At 34.3% G+C, this 19,102-nt stretch overlaps 1 protein-coding gene across 1 annotated transcript in view; it reads left to right on the top strand.

Annotated features, from left to right (window-relative positions):
- Window positions 1-19,102, top strand: part of DNAH12 (dynein, axonemal, heavy chain 12) — a 130,284-nt gene that overhangs the window by 74,426 nt on the left and 36,756 nt on the right. Inside the window, exons 41-51 of the mRNA XM_012735164.1 lie at window positions 478-656; window positions 2,640-2,832; window positions 3,921-4,082; window positions 5,373-5,567; window positions 11,022-11,155; window positions 11,747-11,909; window positions 12,610-12,690; window positions 13,029-13,205; window positions 14,493-14,624; window positions 17,027-17,116; window positions 17,735-17,875. Coding sequence (XP_012590618.1) covers window positions 478-656; window positions 2,640-2,832; window positions 3,921-4,082; window positions 5,373-5,567; window positions 11,022-11,155; window positions 11,747-11,909; window positions 12,610-12,690; window positions 13,029-13,205; window positions 14,493-14,624; window positions 17,027-17,116; window positions 17,735-17,875 — 1,647 coding nt within the window. The remainder of the gene's footprint in view (window positions 1-477; window positions 657-2,639; window positions 2,833-3,920; window positions 4,083-5,372; window positions 5,568-11,021; window positions 11,156-11,746; window positions 11,910-12,609; window positions 12,691-13,028; window positions 13,206-14,492; window positions 14,625-17,026; window positions 17,117-17,734; window positions 17,876-19,102) is intronic.

The following is a 19,102-nucleotide window of genomic DNA, read 5'->3' on the forward strand; positions in this document are numbered from 1 at the left end:
TAGCTGCTATTAACTTTTTTAAAGAAATACTGTAGCTTCTTATTGAGTATGTTCTTCATTTCCCTCAGAAATAGGCATTTATTTTGAGAATACTTGTTTTTAGAGTATTAAATATGTAGCACAGAACTTACATTAAGCATATAACCTTATATGGTAGGAATTAAATGATGTAATAGAGGTAAAATGCTAAACATGGTGGTCATCTCTTAGAAACTACTCAATAAATGAAAATATCTCAGATGATTTCTCCAGTCTAGGGATGGGGTAGGGTGAATAGCATATGTTTTTAAAAACCCTCTCTTCTTTTTATTTTCTAAAGATATCATTTCAGGTATTTTACAAGTATATTATTTACTACTTAATGTTTAAAACAGCTATCTGTTTAATCATCTGATTTTCATAGACAAAAATTTTAAGCATTTTCCTAATTTAGAAACATTTTCAAATTTTGTGGATTTTTTGTATTCTGTTCTTTAGGTAACTGAAGAAGACTTAAGAAATCTCATGTTTGGTGACTACATGAATCCTGACCTTGAAGGAGATGACAGGGTTTATATTGAAATTCCAAGTATTCGTCAGTTTAATGACATTGTGGACCAATGCTTAGATGAGTATAATCAGACTCACAAAACAAGAATGAACCTTGTCATTTTTAGGTATTGACATTTTACATTGATGCTTGAAATTGCTATTGTAAAATTGTAATGGGTAAAGTAAAATTTAATGCACAAAATAAATTTTTTTTGGCCCGGGGGCAAAGGGAGGCATCCCTGTGATCTGTCAAAGTTGCATCTAAAGAATTGGATGGGTTTTAGGAAAATTGAGAGGATAAGTGGGAACCTAAAGTGAGAATCTCCAAAGCACTGAAAAAAAGTCACTTTTTTTCTTCTTAAATTTTTTTATTATTTTTTTCATATCATCTTGAACATTTTATTGTGATTAAACCTAATTTAAATATATATATATAATTTATTTTTACATCATTTTGTGCCTTTGTCCAAAATAAATTTTAAAGAACAAAAAGGCACAAAATAAATTTTAAAGCACAAAAAGGCATAAAGAAAAATATAAATAGCATCTTAACACTGCCCAGATTAAGCCATAAAATGTTAGCAGTTTGTAAACATGGAGTTTCCCTACAACCCAGCAATCCCACTCATAGGTATCTACCCAAAAGACACAAAAACACTAATTCAAAAAGATACCTGCACCCCCATGTTTATTGCTGCTTTATTTACAATTGGGAAAACATGGAAGCAGCCCAAATGCCCAAAAATAGATGACTGGATTAAAAAGATGTGGTACATATATACAATGGAATATTACTCAGTAGCCAAAAAAGAGAAACACGTCTTTTGCAGCAACTTGGATGGAAAAGATCATGCTTAGTGAGATAAGCCAGAAAGAGAAAGAAAAATACCGAATGGTTTCACTCATAGCAGGAGTATAATGGACCAGGAGAGAAAATAACAAGAATAATGAAAAACCATATACCAAAGACATTTTGTGGGGGTGGAGTGAGGAATGGGATCAAAAACGGGGGGGTGGGGAGGGAAGTGTATGGGATTATGGTGATGGCACACGGGTGACTTGGTGATGGGAAACCCATGGGGATTACAATTGAGATGGAAAAAAAATGTACAAAATGATGTAAAAATAAACTGTTATAATAAAAAAAATGTTAGCAGTTTGTTAAAAGATCTTTGTGACGCAAGTATTCCCTCACATCTCTCCATCATGTCTTTTTAAGAGTAAAAAGAAACTCATGTTTCTTTGGATTTTTACTACACGTTACTAAACATATATGCACAATCTTATTTTGCATGTTACAACTGTTTATAATGGTATACTGTAAGCATTCTTCAAGCTGCTTTATTCCATGTTTGTGTATTTTACAAAAAATGAATTACTACTTTATTATATTTCATTGTATAATTTTAGCACATTTTAGTCATTCTGAGATTGACAAGGTGGCTTCTAGTTTTTGCAGTTACATAAAATGCTTTAAAAATTCATGTGTCCTTAGGAACATCTATAAGAATTTCTCTAGGCTGTATTCCTATAAATGGAATTATTGTGTCACCACATATAAGCATCTTCTACCTGACTAAGTTGCCAGAGTATCTTCAAAAGTGATTACTGTCTTGAAGAGTTTCTACAGTTCCTCATACTTTTGCTAATACTCAGAATTGCTAGACTTTCTAACTTAGCGGAATGGTATCTTATTGTGGTTCTAATTTTAATTTTCCTAATTACTGCTGAGGAAGTATTTATCCTGAAGTTGCTATCTTGTAAACAATTGGTTTTCTGTTTTTCATGTAGAAATCCTACTATTAAGAGATTGAAAATGTTTAATAAAGTAATGATATACTCAGTATAAGCAATTACAGTTTAATATTACTTCAATAATTTGTGTATTAGATTTTCTGAATTTGTGCTTTGAATTAGTTTTCCTTGGCGTCAAATTATCCATTTGTAATTGCTTTAAAAAAATCACACTAATTGATGATTATCTCTTTAAGATTGCAATATTAAGGTATAAGATAGCAAAGTCCATCATTCCAGGAAAGTAAAAGTAATTGTTACAAGTAAGTTACTTTTGCATTTTCTAGTGTAATAATACTGATATTTTACAATAGGTATGTTTTGGAACATTTGTCACGAATATGTCGAATTCTAAAGCAGTCTGGGGGAAATGCTTTGCTTGTTGGACTTGGAGGAAGTGGCCGTCAATCTTTAACTCGTCTAGCTACATCCATGGCAAAACTGCACATTTTCCAACCAGAAATTTCTAAAAGCTATGGTATGAATGAATGGAGAGAGGATTTGAAGGTAAAATAATGAAGAAATTCAGTGTCTTACATAATAACAGTACATTCTTTCACTTGTGAAGAGAGTCTGCCTGTGTAACTATGTGCTAAATACATTGGGGATGATGATACTAGTGCTGTCCATAGAACTGTTACTGTGCATGCTGAACCCTGTTCTAAGTGTTTTACATCCATGATCCCATTTTACAGATACAACAACTTAATATAGCATGTATTGCTGTTTCTGTATCTTATTGATGAGGAAACTGAAATTGAGGAAAGGTATGCACCACAGAGAAAGATTTATAACATGTTTTATCCATTACACTATTGGCTATTACTGCACATTCTATCTTTATTCTAGTTCTGGAAGGCCTTATTTCATATAAATATTTTCCATCAGATTGTTAATTGGGAACCTTAATAATGACGATGTTATCAATGTTGTTCAGTCTTTTCTTTTTAATTTTTAAAAAGATTTATTTATTTATGCATACAAGAACTGGGGTACAGGCTAGAGGTGTGGGGGGTGAGAGGATTCACTTGAGACAGAATGGGGAGCGTAATAGGCAGATTGCCTGAAATACACTGCTGAGGGGAGCAGTGGGCAGGTCAGAAGAAGTCTCCTATGCTATGTGGGTCATCTCCCTGGCCAGCTGGGAATTGAACTCATGCTGCAGTGTCTGCAGATCCCTTCATAGTCCTGTGCTAACCCACTGTGCCACCAGGGAGGGTCCCCAATCTTATCTTCTTTGGAGCTGTTCCCCCACTTAGCTTTCTTCTATAGTAGACTGATTCTATGAGACAATGGAGTTGGCCTTATTAGTTCTGGATTACTGAGCTTGATATACTCCATCTCCCAAATAAGATGTTTTAAACATGTGCCTCCCTCTGAATTAATGACCATGTCTAGGGACTTGGGAAACTCTGACCAAGTCTCAGTTTGGGTTTCTCACTCAGAGAATGGGAGAAATGGAGGGTCTGATGATAGCCTCACCAGGAGTGGGGCTTTCTAAAATTGAGGTGTTGTTATAAAAAAAATAGGTGAAAGGCAGAGAGCAAAAACAACTGTCCATCCTATTCTGCTTATAAGCATTTTTTAATTTTAAGGGTCTATTAAGAAATGTTGGCATGAAGGGCCAGAAGACTGTCTTTCTAATTACGGACACTCAGATTAAAGAGGAAACTTTTCTAGAGGATATTGACAGTGTGCTCAATACTGGAGAAATACCTAACATTTTTGCAGCAGATGAAAAGCAAGAAGTGATGGAGGTAAATGCTTAATGCTTTTTAGGGAGTGCGGCTCCCAGCACAGAAATTTCTTATTTTGAAATTTTTCTCTAATCTTCAGTATAAATATAGTTTGTGCAGAGGATTTGGATAATTTAAAACTTAAAAGTATATTACGTAAATACATTTTTTTTTGAATTTTGAATTGCTTATATTTGTGAACAATATTAAAATTCATTTTTTATAATGATAAAAGTTAGTTTCATATGCTTGATTTTATTTAGCATGTTTTAGGAGTGATTGGAAATTTTAGGTTTACAGTGATATGAGGAAACTTAGCTTTAAAATATTATCTGATTAACTTTTATGGTTTAGTGCTGGTTAGTAAAATTTTAAAAGCCTTAAAATGGTTTTCACATAGCTGAGAGTCAAACTTAGTGAATTAAGTGATAAACAATTGTGAAGTACACTGCCCTTTGATCCCAGTTTCTAAGACCTTCCTACCTACATAAGATCTTTGTTAGTAACTTCCTTTTCTCATTACCATAACTGCTTTTACCCCCACCTTTTTCACTCATACCTACATCTTTCATTTCAGCCTCTGGTGATAACACCTGCAGTAAAATGGATTTACCCTGTTACTTCAAGCACCACCTTACTTTTCTGTTCTATAAAATGTAACTGTTATGTACACATAATAGTTCTTACATAGGATTGATGTGAGGTCTGAAATTAAATTAAGTACTTATGGACTGCGAGGAACTCCATAAGACCTCAGAAAATGATGCATTATGAGTTTATGACCTGGAGTGGAGAAGGAGATACAGGGAAAAAGGGATCTTAAATTCTCTGGATTTTTTCTGGGTGATATCTTGGATGTGTCGTGTGTATTTAACTTTACTGCACAGAATCCTGTGCATTTAACTTTGAAGACTGCATCTTGGATTTTATTTAATCCCTCTGACACATAACATAAATATACCTCATTTTTAACCATTGCATAAATTTACAATATGTGGATATTTCATGTTTTTAACCTGTCCCTTACTGGTAGATGCTTTAGTTGTTTAGATTTTTCCTTTAAAAAAAAAGTTATAATCTTTATACACATATAGATGAACTGTTTATAAGTATCTTTATAAGTTAAATTCTTATCAGATATTTCTCTTAAATTATACAATTATAAAATTCTAAATACAAACTATATTGAAGCCATTCTATTGTTATAAAAACAAAGTATAAGACATTTACAAGGGGAGTAATAAAAAATTTTAATAATCTATGATCAGCTTGTTTATTTTATGAGTTGTTTAATTTTCTAATATTCCCTAGGGTGTTCGTCCTGTAGCTCAGGCTGGCAATAAGCATGAAGAACTTAGCCCCTTAGCCTTGTTTGCATTCTTTGTGAGTCGTTGCAAAGATAATCTTCATGTTGTAGTGGCCTTTAGCCCCATTGGAGATGCCTTTCGAAATCGCTTGAGACAGTTCCCATCCCTCATCAATTGCTGTACAATTGACTGGTTTCAGGTTTGTAATTTTTATAAATCTTTGGGGATTTTACTGAAATCTTACTTTAGAACCATTAATATACATTCAGCAAATGTTTCTTTCTTTTTGTATTTTAAAGATTTTATTTTCACTTATATACACAAGAACTGGAATATAGGCCAGAATTGCAGGGGGGTGAGAGGTTTCACCAAAGTAGGGTGGGGAGCAGTGCAGGCAGATGTACTGAAATACTCTGTTGAGAGGAGCAGCGGGCAAGACAGGAGAGGTCTACTGTGCATTAGCGGATTAGTTAGTTCCGAGGTGGGGGATCAAACTCATGCTGCAGTTGCTGCTGATAGCTTGATAGCACTGACTTTAACCCCTGCACCAGGAAAACCCCCAAAACAGCAAATGTTTCTTGATCATAGTAACAGATATAGTACTTGATACCAGGGACTTCTAAGACTACATGATCCCACTCTGTCTAGACTGAAGGACAGAAAAGGCAATCAATCTATGAACAATCACAATGACATAAAATGCCATAATTTTGGTGTCCAAATGGTTTACTTGTGGAGATAGTAAATCTCTGAAATATGATGATTACATACTGGAGTATATTAAAAATCAAAAGAATCCATTCTTTAGCAATATACATAAATTCATACTTGTACACACATAGCATATCTGTATGTAAAAATACATAGAGATTTATCACAAGGAATTGGCCCACATGCCTGTGGAAGCTAACAAGTTCCAAGACCTGTAGTTGGCAAGCTGAAAGCCAACTACAAGAGAGCAGATGGTTCATTTCTAGCTTAAAGATCATAGGCTAACGACCCAATTGGAGCCAGTATTCAGTTTAGGGGAGAATTGGTAACCTAGCTTGAATGAATTTATTTGGACAGAAGGAATTCCCCCTTATTCAAGGGGAGGTCAGTTTTTTAAAAATGTTTTATTCTAGATAAGTCTTCAACTGATTGTACAAGCTCTACTCACATTAAGGAGGGCAATCTGCTTCACTTAGTCTGTTGCTTTTTAAATTTTGCTTTTTAAATGTTAAAATCACTTAAAAACATACCTCAGGAAACAGAATAATGTTTGAATAAATATATGGGGACCCTTGACCCATAGTCAAGTTGACACAAAAATTAACTAAGCCAAAGGGATAGGATGTACAAAGAACAGCATGGAGAGAACATGGTTCTTTTGGGTAATAGCAAGTAATTTGGTATAACTGACGGGCAAGGAGTATAACAGGAATCAATTTGGAGCTTTGAGTGGGTTACAGATTACAAAGAAATTTTTAGGATGTTCCTAGAAGTTTGATTTTACCAAGATCTTGTATTAGTATATTTTAAGCACATTTATATTTTAGGACAAAAGAAAATCAAATACTTGGTGACTGTGTGATAGACGATTTGGAGAGGAGCAAAACGAGAAAGGAAGACCAGTCAGGCCAGCAATAAATGATAAATGCCACTGCATCTCTTAACATAAAGGCAAAATTGCCACTGTCTGTCTGTGAAAATCCATTCACTATTTAGGTTCTTGAGAACAGTAACTCAGGGTGCTTTCTATTTGTTTAATGCCCCATGCTGGACTGACCCTGGCCAGTTTTTTAGAAAATACATTTCTGATACTAATTTGCTTTGTTTTCTTTTGTTTGTTTATCATGCTTAATAATAAGTACAATTAGTGATATTTGGTTGAGATAAGTGCGTACATCAAAACTTTATCATATTTGATAAGTAGGCAAAAGAGAATATAGCTGATTGCATGTTAAAAAAAATTAATTCTACCTTTTTAAGAACCCCACATATATTTTAGCTAGTTTTAACATTTAGTGAATATTTATATAACAGTAAAAGCTGTGAAACAATTTTCTTTTATGCAAACCATATCTTGATGTTGCATCCATTAGGTAGCCAAAAACCTAAGCCAAACAAACAAAATATGCATGACAGTAGATATTCTTTTGTGAAATTTTATAAATACAGTCTCACTACTTCTGAATATCTTGTTTATATCCATGAGAGTTTCTGTTCTATTGTAGATATTGTTTCTGTTCTATTGTAGATCATTCATACTTGGGGAAAATAAGAAAAAGGGAGAGCTGGAAGTTACAAATCCATAGAAAAATAAAGTAAATAACAGAGAGGAATAGAGGTTTTTTTTTTTAAAGATTTATTTATTTTATGCATACAGAACTGGGATATAGGCCAGAGGTGTGGGGGCAGTGAGAGGCTTCACCCAAGAAAGAGTCAGGAGTAGGACAGGTAGATCTACAAAGTACACTGCTGAGGGGAGCAGCAGGCAGGTCAGGAGAGGTCTGCTATGCCATGTGGGTCACCTCCAGGGCAGGGATCGAACTCATGCTGAAGTGGCTTTAGCTTCTTAGTGCTGTGCTCTGCTGCGCCACCAAGGAATAAAGTTTTTAAAGTGAAGCAGTAAGAATGTAGACTCTGTGTCAGAGATGCTGACGACTTTGGGGCTTAGAGTGTGAGACTCAGAAAATGAGTGTAAATCACTTGGTATCACACAGAAAAGGTGTATGCTTATCAGAGATGTTGAAACAATTTAGAAGGAAAGAAAAGGAATTATTGGAATATTTGTTTTGATATCGAGGGTTTCCTGCAGTAAAATGAAAATTGAAGCTGTATGGATTGTAAGTGAACAATAAGAGATTGTTATGAGATTGTAAGGTCTGGCTTGAGCTGTGTGCCAGTCACGTCATGAGGTAAAGTTTTGATAAAATGGTAAAGCCAAATTTAAGAAGGCTATTTGGAACATGGATTTATACCTGCAGTTAAAACAAGACTTATCTGCGAGGTACATCATGACTTGCAACATTAGCTCATGGAGGTATAGGAGATAATGTTGGTGACCTATCAATAGTCATTTTCTACCCACTCCATTCTATTCACAGAATTCTGATTTTGTTTGGGAAGGTGGCCTTCACATTGCTATGCATCTCATGGATTGATTCCTAATTTGTCTAGATCAAAATTGGTGCTCTCATTCCTCTTATTATTGATTAGTTTATGTAGTAGCCTAATAGTGACCCAGTTCTTATCAATGGGTCAGTGAGTTAAAGTCTGCTGGGGAACTTTGAGACGTTTTCTTTTCACTACACAAAAAGTTTCAAGGTAAAAAAAGACCCTTTATGTCAACCTTGGTGTAATGTTCAAAACTTCAACATTCATTTTGTTACCATGATAGGATGAGTACAAGGAAGAAACAAAACCACTGAGAATGGTAGAGTGAATTAAGAATCCTGATGGCATGGTTGTTCTAACTTCAGCAATTCAGAAGTACCCTACTGTTGAACTTCTTATTATCTATGATGACACCTCCCCTTTGTTTGAAGACACAATAAGATGTTTCTGTCCCTTTAATCATGAACATTTTATCTTCTACGACCTTCATCATTAGCAGGACAATTTAAATGAATTGTTTCAAACATAAGATAAATTTCTGTAATGTGTTTAGTGACATGTCATCACATATTCTGGCATTTTATAAAACTTAAGTGGTTTTCATAATAAAAGTTTAAAAGCCTACATGTTTAAAATATGTCAGTACAAAAATGCCACATGAGTGTAATTTAGTTATAATATGTTTGAATTTCACTAGGATACAGGGCCAATTCTCAAAAAAATTGGTCTTAAAATGCATATTGTTTGCTACAAAACAAAAACATTACCAGCATCTTTTTTAATCTAAATGAAATGCAGTTCCTCAAATATTCTAACAAGCAAGTAAAATATAAATTTCACATTTATTAACAGTGTAATAGATAATCTTTCAACATAAATTACTTCATTAAAATAGTTTAGGGTTAAAACACCACATTATGAAGCTCTCCAAAGCTACTGCAGCACGAGTTCAGTCCCGGGGAGGCAACCCACATGGCACAGCAGATCTCACCTGACCTGTCCACTGTGCCCCTCAGCAGTGGTTCTGCCTGTTCTGTTCCCCACTCTGTCTCTGGTGAACCCTCTCACCCACCACACCCAGTACTGTAAGATAAATAAACAAATCTTTTAAAAAAATAGTTTAAATATTTATTGACAAGTGCTTTGTAGGCACTGAAGACAATAGGGGTGAGTAAAAGTTTGATTTAATGGGTTTTACATTTTAGTGTGTATGTAAGACAATAAATAAACTAATAAAAATTGACAAGTGTTGATAAGTGCTCAGAAGGAAACTCGGGATAAGGAAAATGAGGGTGATAAGGGAAGGAGAGCTTTTTTTTTTAATGATTTATTTATACGTACAGAACTGGGGTACAGGTCAGAGGTTTGGAGGGTGAGAGGGTTCAACAGTGACAGAATAGGGAGCAAAACAGGCATATCTACTGAAATACACTGCTGAGGGAGCAGCAGGTGGGTCAGGAGAGGTCTGCCATACTGTGTGGGTCACCTCCCTGGCTGGGGATCAAAATCATGCTGCAGTGGCTGTGATAGCTTCACAGTGCTGAGCTTTAACCCATTGTGCCACCAGGGAGGGCCCAGCTGCCTTAATAAGAGTGCTCTGGGAGACCTAGTTGGCCTTAGAGCAGAGTGAGTCCTGTGGAGATGGGGGTGGAGGGTTCTAGTCATAAGAAACTGTAAGTCCAAAGACTCAAAAGTAAGTGCAGACTTGGCATATTCCAGGAAAAGCAAAGAACTTATTCACTGATATAGGAAGAGGAGAAGAAACAGAATTTGTGAGAAAGAAAACCAAAAGTTCAGTTTTTATTTTGTATTTTGGAATTATGATAGATTGTTAGTAATAGAAACCCAAACTAAATACTAAAGTTTTTCTTCCTTTCATGTATGTATCTGAAGTTATGCATAATGGGTCTTCTGTGGTTGGGTAACCAAGTCATCAGAATCCCAAATTCTTTCTACTTAGTGATCTTTAGCATGTGATATCCTTCCTCAAAGGCATATTATGATCTAAGGTGGCTACTAGAGCTCCAACTATCACATGTGTGTTCTAGACAAAGAGTAGAATAATGGGAAAGAGAGCAAAAAAAAAAAAAAGCCAAATTCTATGCAACCCTTTATAAATACTCTTCCCTGAAGTCCCTATACAGCAACTCCTTATATATGATTACCCAGTCTGTATTGCAAGGGATTCTAGGAAGTGTAATCTAGGCATATTGCTATCTAAAATAAAATTGAATGCTAAGGAAAGGGTATGACCGGTATTAGTGAGTAACAAGCAGCCTCTGCCATTGTGATGTAAATTAGAAAAAGTAATGTAGTATATTTTTTATATTAAAACTTTGTTGACCTTTTCTTTACATTGTATTTATTTTTAATGTAAAAATATTTACTAAATCTTTCATAAAATTACTTGTGACCTCAGTCTTCCTAATTCTGTTTTCTCAATTAAGAATTTAATTTTCTCATCCCAAATTCTTCTCACTTAGAAAGTTACAACACATGGTTAGAGTGGGACTACTAATCTTAAATTTTATACATTTTTTTCCCTCATTTTTAGCCATGGCCAGAAGATGCCCTTGAACGGGTAGCTGTGAAATTCTTAGAAACACTGGAGCTTACTGAAGTTGAACATCGAGAGATAGTTCCAATCTGTAAACACTTCCACACTTCCATTATAGAGCTTTCAGAAAGGTTAATAGTAATAATTTTTTTAAAAGATTTATTTATTTATTCATATAGAGCTGGGGTACAGGCCAGAGATGTGGAGGGTGAGAGGATTCACCAGAGACAGGGAGGGGAGCAGAACAGGCAGATCGACGAAGTACACTGCTGAGGGGAGCAGCGGGCGGGTCAGGAGAGGTCTGCCACGCCATGTGGCTCTCTCTGGGGCAGGCGGGAATCGACCTCATGCAGAAGTGGCTTAAGCTTCTTAGTGCTGTGCTTTAACCCGCTGCACCACCAGGGAGGGCCCAATAGTAATAATTTTTAATGGCAATAATGCTTTATATTTTATAGCATCTATATTTATGAAAACCCAAAATTTCAATAGGATGTCTGTGTTTTCTAAATATCTCTGGTAATTTAAAACCCTCTGCTTGTAAGTAATTATAAAACTACCTGATACAGCTTTAACAAAAAGAGGGAAATTTATTATAAAATTACAGTTTTGTCTAGCAAAGTTTGAGAAAGAATATTGCTGGATCTCTGTAGTGATAGAAGCAGGAGTTAGAAAGGCATGAGAAACCCCCCAAATGCTTTGTCTTTGTTCTTATCCCTGTTTAGGTTCTTGCAGGAATTAGGAAGACATAATTATGTTACTCCTACTTCTTATCTTGAACTCATTGCCTCATTTAGACAGCTTTTGACTAAGAGGCGACAGGCTGTAATGAAAGCAAAGCAAAGATATGTAAATGGACTTGATAAATTGGCTTTTGCTGAATCTCAGGTAAGTGATGAGCTGCCCAAATGGTAGTATATAATAGAAAATACAAGAAATAATAATAATAAGAGCTACAATTTACTAAGAATATAGGTCCCACACACTCTGTTAATGTGCTTCATATACAATCCTTCGATATTCCTTATAGCAATGAGGTAAATGCTAGTGTGACTGCCATTTTACAGATGATTAACTTGAGAATTAAAAAAGTTCACTAAGTTTCCTAAGGCAAAGGGACTCAATTTATTATCAGCAATTTTTTGGCAATACTGAGAGAATATAAGTCTGGGTTGACTTTTTATTATAATATAGATTTATATCTTTTATTGTAATAAAGGATTTTTAAAAATGAGTCAAGTGCTGGTAGTACTTATTAGCATAGTGCAATTAAACAACGGAGATCTGAGTGGTCCATCTCTGTATTGCATACCATTCATGGAGCTGCCACTTTGTTTTCCATCTGCTTTTCTTCCATGGTAACTGCATTCTCCCACTGCCCTGTCATATACTCAAGGAAGGTAAACTCTTTTGGGAAGAAAATCACCCATATTCTCTCGTGGCTTTTTTTTTAATCATATTTAGAAGTAAAAGAAAAGGATAGAATTTTCTGTTTCCAAATCCTTATAAAACATTGTGTTTCTATTGATATTCTATGTGTCTGGTTTCAATAGCTATGGAACCAATTGATTTTTAACTTTCTATTTAGGTTGGTGAGATGAAAATTGAGCTTGTTCAATTGCAGCCTAAGCTGGAGGAAGCTAAAGTTGAAAATGCGCGTATGATGCAGGTAGAGTATCCTAAAATATTTTTAATGTCAGGAGATAATTGAAATAGGTAAAATTAGCTTTAGAAATAAACCTTAATTTTTTTTCCTCACTAGATCTTAGTTATCCTTTTCTACTGATGAGCTTACTTCATTAGGTCCCATGTAGGTTCTCTTGTTTTGAAAGGAGTTGGGAGCCCATTGCCAAATTTGGTCACATGTATATTCATTTATCTTCATTTTATCCTGGGCAGCTCCCTTCTTCAAAATGATAGGCTGGATTCTCTAGTTTTCAATATTCTTTTGTGTGTTAGATTGAAAAAGTTAGATAGCACGTTTTAGGAAGTTTTTCTTTTCTTTAGATTATTGAGATAGAGTCTGCACAAGTGGAAGCGAAAAGAAAGTTTGTAAAATTAGATGAAGAGATAGCTAGTGGAAAGGCTGAAGAAGCCCAAGTTCTGAAAAATGAATGTGAAAGTGATCTAGCAGAAGCCATTCCAGCTTTAGAGGCAGCTCTCTCTGCTCTGGACACTCTGAAGGCAAGTGTTTGTTTATATTTCTTGTGTTTTGTCATAAAGAAATACTGAGTGCAGGTATTTGGTTAGCTGGGTATAATTCTGTTTTGGTGGGTGCCATTTATATTGTTTTTGCCCAGTCAAATGAAATGTTTCTTTTAATAGCTCCCCTTAGCTTTTCATTTATTGTTTATAATTTTAACTCAAGATATTCTAGTGGTCATAGAACAAATGGTCTCTGAGAAGTTCCTTATATGGACAGGGAGGCATGTTTACTAAGGTATGGCGCTTCCCTTCTGCAGTATCTTGGTTATATATATAAAGAATAACTTCAAGTTCATTTCTGACACAGATGTGGGTGACACCTGTCTTCACTGTGTTGTGTTGTAAAAGACTTTTTACAGGGTCTTTCTACAAGAACAAAGCACCTCACCAAACAGTAATAGAGATGGGTTCTGTTTACAAGGGAGATTCAGTGTAATAAGATGATTTCAGGATATTCAGCTTCCATCCTTTGTCTTCTTTCTTCAAAAAATGCCCTAATTTTCATGTAAGAAACTGGCAAGATGGTAAGCTCAACCTGTGGGCAGTTTAACTTCATATTAAATCAAGCTCTGATTATTTTAAGAAAATTACAGAAACCTCCTACTGCTGTTGCTGTGTCTTGAGTAGACGTTTAAAACCTGAGCTTATTTCCTTTTTTCTCTGGCACTTTAAAAGTCTCACATTGGGCCCTCCTGGTGGTGCAGCAGATTAAAGCACAGCACTGAGAAGCTAAAGCCACTTCAGCATGAGTTAGATACCCACCTGCCCCGGGAGGTGATCCACATGGTGGGCAGACCTCTCCTGACCCACCTGCTGCTCCCCTCAGCAGTGTACTTCGTTGATCTGCCTGTCCTGCACCACGCTTTGTCTCTAGTGAATCCTCTCACCACCCCTACACCTTTGACCTGTACTCCAGGTCTGTATGGATAAATAAATAAATCTTAAAAAAAAAAAAAGTCTCACATTTCCCAATGGTTCTTAGCCAGGGTTGCATGTAGAGGCTTGGTAAGTGATTGTATGCAAAATTTGTATACATGTGCAAAAATATTATTTCTGGAAGGCATATTCTCATATGGATCCCAAATGTTTGAGAACCATTGGTTTTAATTGTGATTCTTCTTTGTTGATCTTTCATGATCATGCAAAATGAAAAGTAATTATAACTTCTGATGAAATTAATGTTTTCATTATTCTTCAATATTACTTAAAAATCTCATTATTTTAGAATGACCTGTCTTCATGATGGTATATTTTCTTTTGATTTAGCCATCTGATATTACAATTGTGAAATCCATGAAGAATCCTCCATCTGGTGTTAAGTTAGTGATGGCTGCTATTTGTGTCATGAAAGATATAAAGCCAGAAAAAATTTCAGATCCTTCAGGAACTGGAGGCAAGGTAAAACTGCACATAGACTTAAATGATATTCATGAATGTAAAGAACACTCTCTAACAGCTATAATCTAATTAAAATGTCAATAATACTTAGTCCAGGAAAGAAACTTTGTTTTCCAATTTGAATGGAAAGCACTATTGAATAGAAAGCACTATCTGTATGTATTCCAAAGTAAAAGCAAGACAATATAGCATCAAAAAGTGTGGTTCCAATTGTTTCCATCTCCTTTCCTGTCTATGTAGGATTCTCTACTATCATGGAGGTGAGAGTAAATGAACATTTTTCTAACAAAGATGCTAAAATGCGATATATGGCTATATTGTTGTTTGTGAGTATTTAAAATATCCTACTGAGTTAAGCAGTTGAGGGAAATTGTTAAAAGCATGTATTCTGGAACCAGAATTCAGAAATCTGACCCCACTAGCAGAGGGACTTTGGGAAGATGCATAATTTCTATGGGATTCTGTAGAAACAGGGTTATCATAGTACCTCCCTCACAAAGTTAATGTGTAGATTAGTTTAGTTAGTACCTATAAAACACGCATGGAAAAGTCATACAAACAGTAAGTTTACAGTAAATATTAGCTATTATGACAATTGTTAGTCAAAGATACTGAATATATACTTTTAAAATAGAAGGCAGTAATGAAAGAACTAAAAAGTAAGTATATGACAAAAATTATAAGAAATGTGCAAAGTATTATATATACATAAGCTAAATTTCTCATCTTTCACATAAAGAAATCAATAATTTCTACCCAGGTGCATAAGGTTTTGACCACACATAATTTGTAGTTATGGAGATATATAACAGAAAAGGTGAGAATAAAAGCAGTTGAATGGTTACCTCTGAGGAGAGAGGTAGAGGAGCGTAAAGAAGCAGTAAAGACTATATATATATGTATATGTATATGTATGTATATATGTATGTATATGTATAAATAAGTAAAAGACAGGTAATGATTGAGTACCACAGTTTTGCTGTGGTACACCATTGCTTGAAAAAGATAGTTTAAAATCCAGACAAATATTATATTCTGTCTTTATGAAACAAAACAAAAGAAAAACAATTCTTTGCTGTTCTCTGAAAGGTTATTTATGTAGTAAACACACTCTTGCTACAGTAAGGCCCACTAGAGAATAATTAAACTGGATCATTTTTATCTGAAGCTACCTTAATTTAATGCTGCACAAGGAAGTAATTGGGTGGATTTGGAACAATAGGCTTAGGGGAAAAAGATAGGGCAGAATGTATTTCAAGAAGGGATTGCAGACAGCCTTAACTAGCATAACATATACATATATAATAAATATACAGAACATATATAATTAATAAATTATAAAGGAAGGCATTGCATCTATCCTAAATAAATTTATAGATTTATTTGCTTTTCAGATTTTTACAATACCTACATTAGAATCCCTAGTGTGGGAAATTAGAATTATTTTTGACAGTTTTATCCTTTATTGAGATAATAAAGAAAAACAAGTAGTCTCTTATCTTACCAAATTGTTCTCATTTACACATACACACACAGCCCTACTAGGCTTGTGGAAGTAGGAAAAACGATGTTCAGCTAGTTATTTAACATATTTTATTAACGTAAGTATCATGTACATTGTCTAACAACTGGCAGAGCAACATAAAACCTTTGTCTTTCAGCTTCTCTTTTTTACCTGGGGAGCCTAAGTAGGTAAGGTGGTAAAAAAAAAAATTTGCTACATTTTTAGTTCATTTGGATTGCTATAACAAATTACCATAGACTTATTACCTATTAAACAAAAGAAATTTATTTCTAAGGTTGTAGAGGTTGGTGAGTATATGATCAAGGCTCCAGCAGATTCTGTGCCTGGTTTATAGGCAGCTGTCTTTTTTGCCATGTCCTCAAAAGGCAGAAGGCTGGAAGGGAACATTCTAAAGTCTATCTTATAAAGGTACTAGTAGCACTTCCCAAAGACCCCACTTCTAAATACTACATTTGGGGTTACAGTTCAACATATGAATTGGGGGGAAGGGCACAAACCCTCAGTGCTTAGCATAACTTTTCTGATTTGAACGAGTCATGAATAAAGGAAAATAAAAGTTGAAATAATTAAAAAGTATTTTAAGATGAAATTGTGATGTGTCTATGCTAGCTGCTTTTCTGAAGTCCTCTATAGAGAAATAATCACATTTTTGTTATCATATTTAATTTTTAATAATCTATAAATTCATGTTCCTATTTTACATATTTGAAATCTTTAACTTGTTCTCATAGACTAAAGACTCTATTTACAAGGAGCTATAAATTGATCTTTTGAAAGAATAAGGTTTTTGCTGTATAACATATCTTAAATTTCAACAGAAAAATTTTTATGTTACCATCTTGTACATTTAGTAAGTTTGCATAATTTTTACTTCTAGATATTAGATTACTGGGGTCCTAGCAAAAAACTTCTGGGAGATATGAATTTCCTAAGAGATTTGAAAGAATATGACAAGGACAACATTCCAGTAAGTTTCATTAAAGTTTTTCTATAAAAATAACTGAGGTGATGAATAAGTCTTTAGCATTATGCAATATTACATCAAACATAAGTATATAGTCCTTTTCATGATTAAATGATGAAAAACAATATTTTATTAATGGCTACATTATAAATTCTCATAGTGCATAAAACCACTCCTCTTTCAGACTTTTAGTGGTCACTTAATAAATTGCCATTTTGTTACTGATTTTAAGAGTTTTCTTTATCTTATAATAGTTCATTTACTAACAAACCAATCTTCTATTCAAATGTATGTAAGACAAAAAGCATAGTCTTTTCCATATAAACTTTTACCTATTTGTTAATGCTTCATTGTTCTTTTCCCTTGTTTTTATGTTTTCCCAACCTGTGAAAATTTTAATTTTTAGAAGAAACATTTTGCCCTGTGCTTGTAAGAAGTTTGCATGTTTGAAACACACCTATGACTTAAGTTTCTTCTGTAATAATTATTATTTTAGTGTTCTGAAAGTATTGATTTTATTTTTTAAAGATAACTAAATTTTTATACAATTATTATAATGACTTTTTTATCTGATTGTATGATATATGTTGAAATTTTAAAATATAAATTTTTGTTGGATAGGTGACTGTTATGCAGAAGATTCGTGGTGAATACTTAACAAACCCTGAATTTGACCCCCCTAAGGTTGCTAAAGCTTCTTCTGCAGCTGAGGGTTTGTGTAAATGGATCATGGCTATGGAAGTATATGACAGAGTTGCAAAGGTAATTTGATGAACACCATGTCCATCCTCTACTTAAATATTCCTAGAAATTAAATCATTGCATATGTTTAGTAGCTAATATATTTCTAAAAGTGGTTCCAGAAAGAATTTGTTATATGCAACATAATCATTTGAAAATGATAGAGTATGTCATAGATGAACAGAATACTTGTATGTCATATAATCTGGTTGGGGCTAGTGTGAATGGTAGTGTTGTGAGAGCAAGGATCATCAGTGGAAGTGTCCAGACTGACCTATGGTTACCGGTTTTTGAGATAAAGGGAAATTAGAATTTAATGAGGGAAGAGTAGAAGCAAAGAAAAATCCAAAACGTCAAGGGTAAAGTTGCAGGTTAAAAAATTGATTTGGGGGTAAAACCATACTTTGGTGGAATTATTTGTAGCAGGCAAGTCTCTCCACCAAGAACATTAAGAAATAATAATTGACCATATAAAACTTTCAGCTTTCACCACTAGCATTATTTGGTTTGACCCATGTATTGTCCCTTGAGGTGGGTGCTTGGTTACCCTCTAAGTTGGTGGAGTGGCAAGAAAGGAGATTAGCTGTGACCATAGTGTTAGACATTCCTGGTAAAGGAATAAACCAAAGAGGGCATATAGCTTGGTGAGTCCTCTTCAGTGACTTCCGCTGTAAGTATGAAATAACTATTATGCTTGTAAATTGAGTCCTAGAATAAAAGAGTCAGTCCCAGAGAGTTGTGCCTGAGCTTGATCTGCTCACAATTATAAATAAACTAAATGAAGTTCTTTCCAGATTCTGAATTAACAATAGTACAGTTGGTTCAGGATATTATAAAACAGATCCAGGAATAGGAAGAATTAAGATGATGTGATAATATACATAGAAAAAAATCTTGACGCCACAAAATATTACTAGAAATAAAGTGACAGGATACAAAATGAATACATAAAAATCTGTTGCATTTCTGTATACAAATAATGAATTAAAGGAAAAAGAAATGAAGAAAACAGGCCAATTTATAACCATGCCAAAAAGAATGAAATACCTGGAATAAATTTAACAAAGGGGGTGAAGGAGCTATTATTGGAAATTATTGATATAAGACATTAAAAGAAAAAAAAGGTGACACAAATAAATAGAAAGATTACCTGTGTTTATGGACTAAAAGAATAAGTATTATTAAAGTGGTCATATTACTTAAAGCCATTTACAGATTTAACACAATACCTATCAAAATTCCAATGAC

This window comes from Condylura cristata, unplaced genomic scaffold (genome assembly GCF_000260355.1).
Source record: "Condylura cristata isolate star-nosed mole 26May11 unplaced genomic scaffold, ConCri1.0 scaffold00004, whole genome shotgun sequence".
NCBI classification, from domain to species: Eukaryota; Metazoa; Chordata; class Mammalia; order Eulipotyphla; family Talpidae; genus Condylura; species Condylura cristata.